This window comes from Pantherophis guttatus, chromosome 15 (genome assembly GCF_059756535.1).
Source record: "Pantherophis guttatus breed Tessera chromosome 15, ASM5975653v1, whole genome shotgun sequence".
Lineage (NCBI taxonomy): Eukaryota > Metazoa > Chordata > Lepidosauria > Squamata > Colubridae > Pantherophis > Pantherophis guttatus.
Genome location: NC_142077.1, coordinates 12,504,003 through 12,515,639, shown reverse-complemented (window position 1 = coordinate 12,515,639; position 11,637 = coordinate 12,504,003). Strand labels below are relative to the sequence as shown.

Here is an 11,637-nt window from a genome sequence, read left to right as displayed (position 1 = left end):
GAAGTACATACCAAAATAAAAACAATCCCAAACTGAAATCCCAGACAGCTGTTCTGCTGAATTCTTTCTGCAAAGGAGGTTTTTATGAGGAAATCAAAAAAGAATTATATAAGAGAGATGAAGATTTCCCTCTTCAGCTGAGAGCCAGTCAAACATGGCATTTCACATCATTCCGGCATTTTCACAGAGACGATCAGGCAACCAAGCTGGTTCCCACAGCTTCCTCCTGACCTCTTTTCCTGCTCTCTCTCTCTCACACACTTTTAGCTGCTGTCAGTAGGAACAAGTGCCTCAATTATTTCTATAAGGTGTCGCATTCAGTAGCTGTTCCTGAACATCAAATTCCTCTAAATGACTTCTACAGAGTTCTCTTTAGCAAGATTTATTGAGCTGAAAGGAAAGGGAGCTAGAAGAATTCCAGTCATTCAACAATTTCCAATTATGAAACATATAGATATGATTTTCTTTGACTCCTGCATACAATCTAAATGGAAAGAATATCTCCTTTCAAATAAAATTAACTTTAATAATTTTTCCAATATCACATTTGTGTTAGATCTCATGTTTTTACATTTATTCTGCCTGTGAGCTGCTCCTTTGTGTTGAGGTCTGGCCTCAGAAGGATAATGTAGCACTTGGGGATGAAGATGCAGACCAGCAGACCAGCACTGGAGGCCAGGATGGAGAAGACCTGCACAGCCACCATGGATTTCCCTTTGGTGCTCAGGTAGGTGGGCACAAAAGTCACCCAGACACTGCAGAAGACCAGCATGCTGAAGGTGATCAGCTTGGCTTCGTTGAAGGCCCCAGGCAGGTTCCTGGCCAGGAAAGCCACCGTGAAGCAGATGGCAGCCAGGAAGCCCATGTAGCTGAGGGTGACGTAGAACATGACAACGGCCCCTTCGTTGCATTGCAGGATGATCTCTCCAGGCTGGGAGTGGAGGTCAGAGTCAGGGAAGGGGGGAGAAACTCCCAGCCAGATGGAGCAGATGATAATTTGAACTCCAGAACAAGAGAAGATGATGGAGTTGGCCAAGCTCTTCCCCAACCATCTCTTCACTCGGTTTCCTGGTTTTGTGGCCAGGAAAGCCAGAACCACCGTGATGGTTTTGGCCAAGAGAGAAGAAATGGCCACTGAGAAGATGATGCTGAAAACTGTTTGTCGGAGAAGGCAGGTGGCTTTCCTTGGTTGACCAATGAAGAGAGAAGGAGACAAGAAGCAAAGCAGGAGGGAGACCAGAAGGATGTAGGAGAGGTCCCTGTTGTTGGCTTTGACAATGGGAGTTTCTCGGTATCTAATGAAGATGATTAAAACAAGGCCTGTGATTAGGAAGAAGAGAAGGGCAAAAGAGACCAGGATGATGCCCAGATGTTCTTCATAAGACAGGAAGGTTATAACTTTGAGGATACATTGGACTCTGTCCTCATTTGGATATTTATCATCTGGACACTTGGTGCATTTTTCGGTATCTGAGAAACCAAAAAGCAACTTTTTTTAATATTCTGTCCTTTTATCTTACAGAAAATACCTTCTTTGGATAACAGCTGATACCACAGACATTTTCCAAGAAGTATTTCTTAACAATTTCATTAAACAGTCACTCCTTTGAAATGGCATAAGGTCTCCTGCTTGAACAGGGGGTAGGACTAAGAGACGTTCAAAGTTCCTTCCAGCTGTATTCTGATTGATTGATCTACATGACTGGCAGACTATTTGTGTAATGAGTTCCCCCCATAACGATCCACAGCACCACATTATGAACCAATGACACCTTCTCAGTGATCCTCAAGGGGAGGATCCAATATACAGTGGATTGAAAGGTCTTTCAGAAGGTGGACCTAAAACAACTCATCAAATTTCAAAGAACTCAGATGTTCCTAGAAAGATAAATTTAGCAGCACATGTCCAAATTAAAATATTTCCTCTGCTGTTAATATAATTTGCCCAGTCTGGCACCCCCTCCGGCCGTCTCTTTCACAAACCCTCCCATTTTCCTCAGTGTGACCCACCTTCCTGAGTGGAGAAGGTCCCCTCCGGACAAGGAACGCAGTCGTAGCAGCAAACTACTTCTCCTTCTCGCACCCTCTTGACAAATCCAGGGTGACAATTTTCCACACATTTGGACTGAGGCAGGGACTAAGCAGAAGAAAAGGAATGCCAAAGAAAATATGTTAGGACTTTCCATCCATGGAAAATGGAGGTATAAATGGATGGAGACAAGTAGCCCCTGGTCTTCACTGAGGTGAATAGGAAATCTCTGACTACTTCTAAACAGATGAAGGAGGTAAAACAACTGGCAGATTCTTCATTTAGTTCCTCCCTTTTGCTTTTAGAATTTAATATTACAATAAAGTAACATTACTTTTATTTTTACTTTATTTATTTATTTATTTTACTTTTCTATTTAATAAAAATCTATTTCATAAAGTCTTGAGGGATGGAATTGAAAAAAGATGAAAAAGATTTAAGTATGATGATATATTTATATTAAAATTGAGAATAAAGTTTACTGTAAAAATTTTAGGAAACTTTTATTCCATTCATTTTTTTAACCACCCTGGAGACTATAGGTTTAGCCCACTTGAAATGGGACCTCAGGTTTTAGAAAAAAGAAAAAGGACACCAAAAATTTCTCCTACCTTATTGAGCAACTTTAGCCGTGAAAGAGCACCTTCTCTGATAGTAAATCTCTGTCTTTTAAAATACGCCAGAGGCTCCCTCCTGACATCCTCTTTGGGGAGAGCCAAGAAGCCCCAAATGCCCATATCTGCCATTATCTCTCCATTTTGGTCCAAGTACAATTTTCTTCGAGAAATATTGAGAAATTCATTCTTCTTCAGAAAGGGATGAAACTAGAATGGGAACATCCAGGAATTTGAAAAACAGAACACTTTGTTTCTTATCCCACATTGAATCTTTCTTTTACAATTGTCTAATCTCCAATTAGGGTTAAATAGGATACAAATACTGCCATCATCTTCATAAGTGAATGAAAAAGTTTGAGAAAAATTTGTCAATGATATACTGGCAAAATAGAGAGAAAATATAATTGACACAATTGGTCAATTATAGGGAACATTCTAGAGTTGCTAGTTAGTTCCAGTACTCAAAGTCATTCCATTAGATATCCTCCAGGTTTTCAAGGTTGATCCTCTAGTAACCATAAAGTAGATAAATATAGAACAGTAGATAATACAGCAGACCTCCAGGTGTTGTTCTTCTCTTATCAAAATTTTCCAAGGTTGTTTTATTATTCTAGGAGTATGATATAGTATATATATCCATTCACCAGTAGATGGCTTACTGGTGTCTTCAGCTTAAAAATCAACATTAAAAATCCACTTTAAAACTATTCTGCCAGTTATACATTTCAAGTTGATTCAAACAGAATATTCAATAAACGGTCAGATGTTCAGCATTTTAAAATGCCTGATCAAAGTCATGCCAGTAAGATTAAGACATTGAGTCTTTTCATATTTTATAGCTTTTGCTTATTTCCTGTTAGGGTGCAATTTCTCTCTGCCTCTCCTTAATCGCAACTTAAAAACATTCCAGAGAGCCCTTTTCCCAGATTGATTTTCTTTTCGAGTCAAATCCTAAGCAAAAAGTAAAATTCACCTTACCCAGCTCTAACTGTCCACTCTCACTGCTCCAGCAAAATCTTAGTTTCTTCAGCTGCCCCTGATTCACGGTGGCCATGATGGCTGCCTCGTCTTCATCAGAGAGGGAAGAAACTCTGGGTCTAGCAGGAGAGCTGCCGCTCTCTGTGACCTGCATTGTGCCCCTTCATGCCCCTGCAGGGCGAAATTAGCCCTTTGGGGGACCCTCCAACGAAGAGGATTCAGCGTGGGGGTGCTGAGATCCGCTCCCCTGTGTCGATCTCGTAGCAACATCACTGGCAGAAGCCATGTTGAATGCTGTTTCTCTCAGCCACAGTGCTTTCCGGATGGGACTTAGAGGAAAGTGGCGGCTCACAGCTGCTAAATTGCACAAAACGCTCTCTCTCCCAGCAAGAGCAGCAGCGGAGAGAAGCAGCTGCCGACCCAGAAAGCACTTGGAACATCTCCGCGAGCGACCAAGGCTCAGCAAGAGACGGCTGCAGGATCTCTGCTGCAGCACTTTCCGGCTGGGACTTCTTACATGTAAGAAGAACCGTCTAGGTCCGGTGCTTTGGCCTGAAGGGCCGTAGATTGAGACCATAGGGGGGCAGCGGAATGTGAGTGGAGGCTCCGGGGCAAAGCCGGAACCAGGAAATGGCATGTCCCTGGGTCCCAACCTGAGGGGAAGGGTGAGTAGGCAGCATGCTTACCTTTGGTGACCAAGCGGATGAGGCCTGGAGGCGAGGCCTGGAGATTAGCTGGGCTGCATGGTGAAGGGAAGATAATATACAGGGTGGGGTGGGGCGGGGTGATTCTCCCAACTGCACAAAATCTAAAAAACCAGTTTGCCCAAACCGGTCCAGACTGGCTGAATCCCATCCCTGCCTTGCAATTGAAAGAGAATTTGCACAAAATCTACGTGAACTTCAGGGAAGGACAAGGAAGCCACGGAAGAGATCAGAGGAGCTGCTCTTAGCCTTGAGGAAAGAGAACAAGGAGAAGAGCTGAAGATCAGGAGGAGTCTGGGAGCCCCTTTTCCAACTGACACAATCTCTCGGTTGGAGAAAGGAGGATGCAGCCCTCTTCCAATCACTGACACATGTTACACACAAGCGTAAAATCTGCTCACTATTATTCCAGAGTGTCAAACACGGAAAAATGAATTCAGTTATAAGAGAGGAGATTTTAGCTGAATGAAAGAAAAAAAATATGATAAAAGGATGAGCTGTTTTAGAGCTGAGCCAGTAAAGCAGAGAAGTTCAGTCTTCTCTTCATGGATTGTCTGAATGCAAAGACTGAGCAGCCATCAGTCAGAGAAGCTTTAACTGGGATTCCTGCAGAGAGGAGGGGTTGGGCTAGATGGTCTCAGGGTCTCCTCCAAATTTATGAAAGTTGTCATACCACAACATGTATCTATTGTGCAGTTGTTGCTCTAGCCCCACCTAGTGGCCGGGGGCAGATAAGCCTAACTGTATGGTCTGAAGCCAGACTCCCTTTTCTCTCAGCCTTTGGAGGAGACGGAAGCAGCCGGTTTGACCGAGACACATGGTCATCCGGAGGCCTCCGTCCCTCACACGGAGCATCGCTGGAGAGGTTCCAGCTGCTTCTTTGTTGGCTGTTAGTTAATGCTGCCTATCTCCTATTTATCTTTGATTCTCACTCTTTGCACTTCCTCAGTTTCTCCCTGCCCTTTTCTCCCAATGAAACACCCAGATCCACCCCAGGCTCCCTTTCACTGGAGGAGAAGAGGGGGTTTAGCTGCCTCTTGAGCTGCACACAGACCCACCTGCAGTGGGGACGGAACAAAGGGGAAATTCCACCATGCTCATCACAAACCCACAAATTCAGGAATTTTATTTAAAAAAGAACACAGCATTTTCAAATGAGCAGAGTTTAATATCAAAATGCCATGGTATCTACTCTTTGGAACCATTATTCCCTGAGTAATTGAATTGGCCAGATCTGTTGAGATGGTTTCCCTCCTTCTCCTCTGGATTCCTTCTCCAAAGGATCTCAGATTAATAGACCCATATTGGGACCCCCATACCTGCCACGGCTGCAGCCTTTGAATCCCCAACCTCTTTTCTCTCTCCTTCCTTCTCCTCCTGGATCTGGAGGAATAAGCGGCATTCAAGGCCTGGGCCAGAGTCTGAATGAGACTGTAATCTTGATAGTGATTTGGGATCCTTTTCCTGTTCCTTTTCTCCTGGGTCTCCAGTGGGGCTTTCTGGGTGCATCTTCTGAGGCCTTTGACAGAAAAGACATTCTTTGAAAGAGAACAGAGAAAATAAAGATCTTGAAACTTTTCTTCCACAAAGTAATAGGGTTCAAAGGCAGAATCTCTTGGCCTGTCGTTTGCCAGATAAGCAAAGTTCCAAATACTATGGATGTATTTGAGAAGTCTGCGCTTGTTTAGTGTGTACCCTAAAAAATGTGTGAGGATCCAGACTTTCGCTTCAACGGTTCTTGGCAAATGCATAAGTGTTTCATGGAAAGGAAGGATTCTATCCCAAATGGAATCATATTCCATGAAGTGAACAAAGATGTTGACTTGTCTCCACTCAGAGAGGGCCTTCCTGAAGGCTGCTGCATGTTCAGTTGTTAAGAATCGTTGTGATATAACAACACAAATTCCATTCCTGACAAGCAAAGGAGTAAAAGTCCTCATGAAATTCTCTCCCTCCTCTGTGTCTGAAGCAAAGAGACCAATCAGGGTCCATCTGAAGTGGAGGAGCAGCTGGACAATTGCTGGGTACTGGATCCCTTCTTTGGGCTCCATCCGGTAGAAAAAGGGGAATTTACTTTTGTCACTCAGAGCCTCTGAAGCAGTTTCAACTTTGATCTAAAAAAGCGATGAAAAAGCTGTGTTACATTTGGGGTCAAATCAAATCCAAAATATTAGATTTTAATAAATCCAACCTAGTTCTCAGAATGTATTAGAATAGTTTGTTAATCAGACATTATTTAAAATATTAAAGACAGAATATTACCAAGATTGTATAATAAAAGTGGAAAATAATAAGCAAATTAAAAAACCTCCCTCTCAAACAAGGGCTTGGATCAGGGGCAACAGGCTGAGCTCCATTTTGAGGGCCATCAATTTTCTCCATCATATTTTTCTGTTTATTGAGTCAAATGCTGCACTTTTACCTCACTGATATAGATTAGACATTTCAAGACAAATTTGTTGCCAATATTAGATTATTAAATTATGCATTATTTCTTATAAAATCTATATAGTTTTCACTCTACCTTAAAACCTTCTGGTTCTTCTGCAAGGAATGCATTTTTCTCAAGTTTAACTAAGAGGATCATGGCATAAATTTTAGCCACAATATCTGCTATATCTGTTAGTCTATTTGGCCTATAATGGCTATAGTCCTTTTTATTCCACTTTTTAGATGGATAAAATGCTACTATTGCCAACTTCAATCCAACTTGATAGGGCAGGCATTATTAATCTGTGAAAATGAAGATGCCAACAGAGGCCTCAACAACCAGGGATATTTTTGATCAGTTAAATAGTTGGTAGAATGTCTTCTCCAGGGAATGTATTGCTTGCATTTCAGGCCTTCTATGATTAATCTCAACATGAACATAACGGGGTAAAATATTGACATTTTTGCTAATATGGAGAGAAGCAGCTCTTGGATTCCATGGAGAAGACATGATTGCATCTATTGCTCACCCACCGCCACCCACCCCTCACTTTACCAGAGAGAGAAGAAACACACACAAACCTGTGGGACTTTGTAGGTGCCTCCTAATGTTGACATATGGATGGAGATGTCCCTTTTAGCTGCATCAAGAAGAGCCAGAAGGTTCTCCTTCCTTCCACAGCCATAGTTGGGGACATTGGCTTCTCCAATGGAGAGCATGTCCAGCAAGGCATCTAAAGTGCGGAAAGTGCTCCGATAGTTGTCATGGATGTTGTAGCCAAGTGTGAGATTCTGCAGGAAGTGGGAATTCTTGTTGACCATTTGAATGGCCAAAATGAATAGTAAGCCATTTCTAAAACTATAAAAATTCCTATTGTAAAAGAAAATATTATAATCAACAGCAACAGCAAATACTGTTTTTAATATATAATCCTTCAGAAGCCTACTTAGCCTTAAGCCAACATTGATCCAAAACCAATGATCAATTACACAAATAGGAGCCTTGGTGGCACAGCAGACTAAAGTGCTGTTAAGTAGCACTTAGCTGCAAGTTCAAATCTCACCAGGCTCAAGGTTGACTCAGCCTTCCATCCTTCTGAGGTAGGTAAAATGAGGACCTGGTTTGTGGGGGCAATAAGCTGACTTTGTATAAAAAAGAACACCAGTTGGGGGGGGCTGAAAGCCCTACTAAGCAGGTATATACAAAGGTATGAAAGTTATTGCTTAACACATTGTAAGCTGCCCTGAGTCTCCGGAGAAGGGCGGCATATAAATCAAACCAATAAATAAATAAATAAATAAATAAATAAATAAATAAATAAATAAATAAAGAAAGAAAGAAAGAAAGAAAGAAAGAAAGAAAGAAAGAAAGAAAGAAAGAAAGAAATTGGCTGACTACAGTTGGTTTAACAACTACTTTGAATACAATTCATTATTCAAATGATAAATTAAGGATTGAACTGAGAGAGGAAAATAATCTGCAGTCTGTTCAGTTTCAGACCCATTTTTGGATTTGAGTCTCTTTCACAAAATCAGAGAAAGAGAGAGAGAGAGAGAGAGAGAAGCCATGGAAATCAAAATCATTCAGGAAATTAGACATATTCCCCAATATAGGAATAAATGAAAAAAAAAGCAGAAAAGAAGGAGAGGGTTAGAATGGAGGGAGTGCAACTCCATCACCCTGAATTGACTTACATATCACGGAAAACAAACTGAACAGAAGGAGTAACGTTGAAAAGCAACTTTATACGCAATCTTTCATCTCCACTGAAGACTATACCAATGAGATGGTCTCCTGGGCTGTAATAGCTCCATGGATTTTTTCCATCCTGGTTCTTCAAACTCAGCGGGCATTTCATTCTCAGCTTCCCAGAGACTGGATGGGACAAAAGCAGCATCAGAAGCAGAAGCAGGAGGTCCATAATTCATGGCGTGAATCAATCAATCTCCTTCCTGTTTCTAAAGAAGATTTAGAAGAATTCAAAACACTCTCACAAGTTGGAATATGATCCAGTTGCTTTCCTGATTCAAACACAGAGGAACACTTGGCTTCATTTGGAAAGGAGAGAGACGTAGATTGAAGAGCACAGACACTGCCTATCCCAAAACTCCATATTTCTCTGCCCAAAGTCTCCCCTGGAGGATTCAGCCAAACAGCAGAGCTGAAACTTTTATCATAATTCTCCCTCTCAGGAGGGATCCCTGGATAATTCAATTAATTCTTGGACTCAAAGATTGCTGGGAAATTCTCTGGAGGGAAATGAAAGTGAAATAATCCCCATGTGATTCTTAATAACAGGGGCAGAGATTGAATTAAACTCATCATTTAGAATTGAGAGGTTTGGGATCTCTATGCTTGAAACTGACCTCAGAGGGAATACATGGCACTTGTGGCTGAAAATAAAAAGAAATGTGACATTTGTTGGCATTGTGGTTTAAGAGAAAAATCCCAGGGGCCAGTTAATGCCAGAGAATGTCACAGATCTGAAATAGCTCCCTGTTGAGTCAAAGCCAAAATTTATTTTATTTTGAAAGCTAATGCTCAAGGGCATCGCACAAAAGGGCAGATGCAATAGTGCAGCCAGTTTCTAAGAACAAAATCAACTTTAGTGAAAAACTAGTTACCAGAACTTTGTAGAATTAAAAAAAAAATCACACCCACATACAAATACAGAAAGAGAGACATTAGAAAAAAACCAAGTGAAAAGAGATGGAGAAATCAAGGCTGCCTCTCACCCCATGTGGGGAGGGAGGGAAGGAGAGCTCAGGATGTTGCAGATGGAAAGCTGATCTGCAAAATCCAACTTCCATCTTCAGAGACCTGGGAATGCAGAAGCCCATATCCCATGTTCCCCTGCCACCCTTTCCCATGCACAGGCCAAGGGGCTCTTGCAGGGATGCCAGACAGGACTCTGCTCGGCTGAGTGGGGAGCCCCTCTTGGGAGGAGGAAGCTGGGGAGCCTCATGGTGGGGGAGGGAAGCAGATCTGCAAAATCCCCCTCCAGGTTCCATCTACTGAATCCTGGAAACGGGGGAGACCATATCCCATGTTGCTCAGCCACCTCTTTCCATGCATGGGGCACTCAGGGGAAAGCAAAGCCCAGATCCACGGAGAAGGCCTAGGGTGGCCAGGAAGGATGAAGGGATCTGGGGCATTCCTGGGAAGAGACTAACATGGTTTATGGGTCCCAGGGTTGAATGTTGGGGGAACGCAGCCCCCGGGGTTTCTCCAGCCTTGCTTGGGCTCCGTGTCTTTTCAGGGGAGGCTCCTGTGGGGGAGAAGCCATGCAGGGCTGGGTCTTCCAAGCGGGATCCGGGGTTGCTCGGGAGGAAAAGGCAGCCTGTCTCACCCTGGAGGGGAACCTCCGTGACTCTGAGGAAGATGGGGGTCCCCTGTGGCCCCTCCAGAGCACCCAGCTGAGGAGACCCTCTTCATTGAGCCTTTTCTGGGGAAGGGGCTTAAGCCCCCCCTCCCTCTACAATTCTAGGAGCTTTTGCCTCTTTCTCATCCCCCCCAAAGCTTTGAATTTTGCTCTTTATTTAACCTCCCCCCCCCCTTTGGCTTGGTTTCTTTAGCCTCTTCTCCATCAGGCTGAGGGCAGGGAAGCTCCCAGGCAACCGTCTCTTCCCCCCGTTTGATTGGCTACAAGGTTGTCATGACGAAGGGGGAAGGAATAGAAGTAGCCAGTAGAGAGAAAGAGAGGCAGGACTTTTGCCTTCCCTGAGAATTGGAGGATTTGAATGCGAAATCTGCTTTTTTTTTTAGGAAATCCTGCTCAGATAAAGCCCAGAATCAGAAGGAGAGAAGAGACGGAGAAAATGAGGGAACGTTTAAAAGATATATTAAAGAATGAAAGAAAAATTAAAACTTTGGAGAACAAGAATAGAAAACAGAAACTAAACAAAGATTTTAAGAAAGATCAAAGTCTGTAGGAAATGTTACGATCTGATGAGCAGCCACCCAGCAACGGAGGCTTCCTGATCGGCTGAGCTGATAGCTCGGCCGGCGGGAGGTGTGAATGTTTTAAAGTGTTTTATTGGCCGTGCGAGCCCAGCTGCAATATAAATAGCGGCTGCGCACGACCGATGTCAGGTTACATATTTTAACCCTTGTGTTGTTGCTGGAATAAACCGTGTTGCTTATCTTGGTCTCTTATCCGCCGTTCTCAATTCAGAACACTGGCGATGAGGATGGGATGACTCCCACTGAGTATGGCCACGAGAGAAGAATTGTTCTGTTGTTGGCATTTCGGAAGGTAACTACGTGAGGCAAACATTTTTTTTTCTCTTCTCTCTCGTTTCTTGTGGGCCTGCAACTCTTTCTAATGAGTAATCTGGCTATCTTTACGCCTTTTGTGCCCAGCGCAGAAACTTGGGACGCTTATATTGAGCATTTCAAGTGTTTTTTGCAGGCAAATGACTATACTGACTTTTCCAATGACCGGAAACGAGCCCATTTTCTCAACGCGTGTGGGCCGCAGATTTTTGCAATGGCGCAGGCGTTTGTAGCGCCCCAACAGCTGTCCACCGTTTCTTGGCCTACTTTGCTGGCTAAATTGAAGGGCCATTATGCACCCGCACCTTCCCGCATTTTTCGCCGTTTCATGTTTCGACAACGGGTGCAAAAGGAAGAGGAGTCCATTAATGACTATCTCACCGCCCTTCGGACTGAGGCGATAAATTGTGAGTTTGAAAACCTTGATGACTCCCTCCTCGAGCAACTAGTTTGCGGCGTGTGCGATTTGCAGTTGCAGCGCTGCCTTTTGGCCAAATCTGTCATCAATTTGGAGACTGCTGTTGAGGAAGTGGCTGCGTTTGAGATGTCTGACCGGTGTGCAGCGGAAATTCAAAACTTCCCACACGTTCTACCAGCCTCTCG

The 11,637-nt window shown here is 43.3% G+C and overlaps 1 protein-coding gene across 1 annotated transcript; it reads right to left on the bottom strand.

Moving 5' to 3' along the window:
* Positions 1–216: 216 nt before the first annotated feature.
* LOC148111912 (vomeronasal type-2 receptor 26-like) lies at positions 217–8,691 on the bottom strand. The gene is made up of 6 exons (XM_087879164.1): positions 8,454–8,691; positions 7,341–7,629; positions 5,648–6,442; positions 2,641–2,853; positions 2,011–2,137; positions 217–1,470 (listed from the first exon to the last, which is right to left on the bottom strand). Exons 1-6 carry the CDS (start codon positions 8,678–8,680, stop codon positions 560–562), a joined length of 2,562 nt encoding a protein of 853 aa, XP_087735290.1. The 5' UTR covers positions 8,681–8,691; the 3' UTR covers positions 217–559.
* Positions 8,692–11,637: the final 2,946 nt, after the last annotated feature.

Excerpts from the sequence above, each read along its gene's own strand:
- LOC148111912 (XM_087879164.1), bottom strand. The coding sequence starts at position 8,680 with ATGGACCTCCTGCTTCTGCTTCTGATGCTGCTTTTGTCCCATCCAGTC. Across the intron at positions 2,854-5,647 it reads AAAGGCTGCAGCCGTGGCAG|TTTCATCCCTTTCTGAAGAA; the intron begins GTATGGGGGTCC and ends TTCCCATTCTAG. Across the intron at positions 2,138-2,640 it reads GGCTAAAGTTGCTCAATAAG|TCCCTGCCTCAGTCCAAATG; the intron begins GTAGGAGAAATT and ends TCTTCTGCTTAG.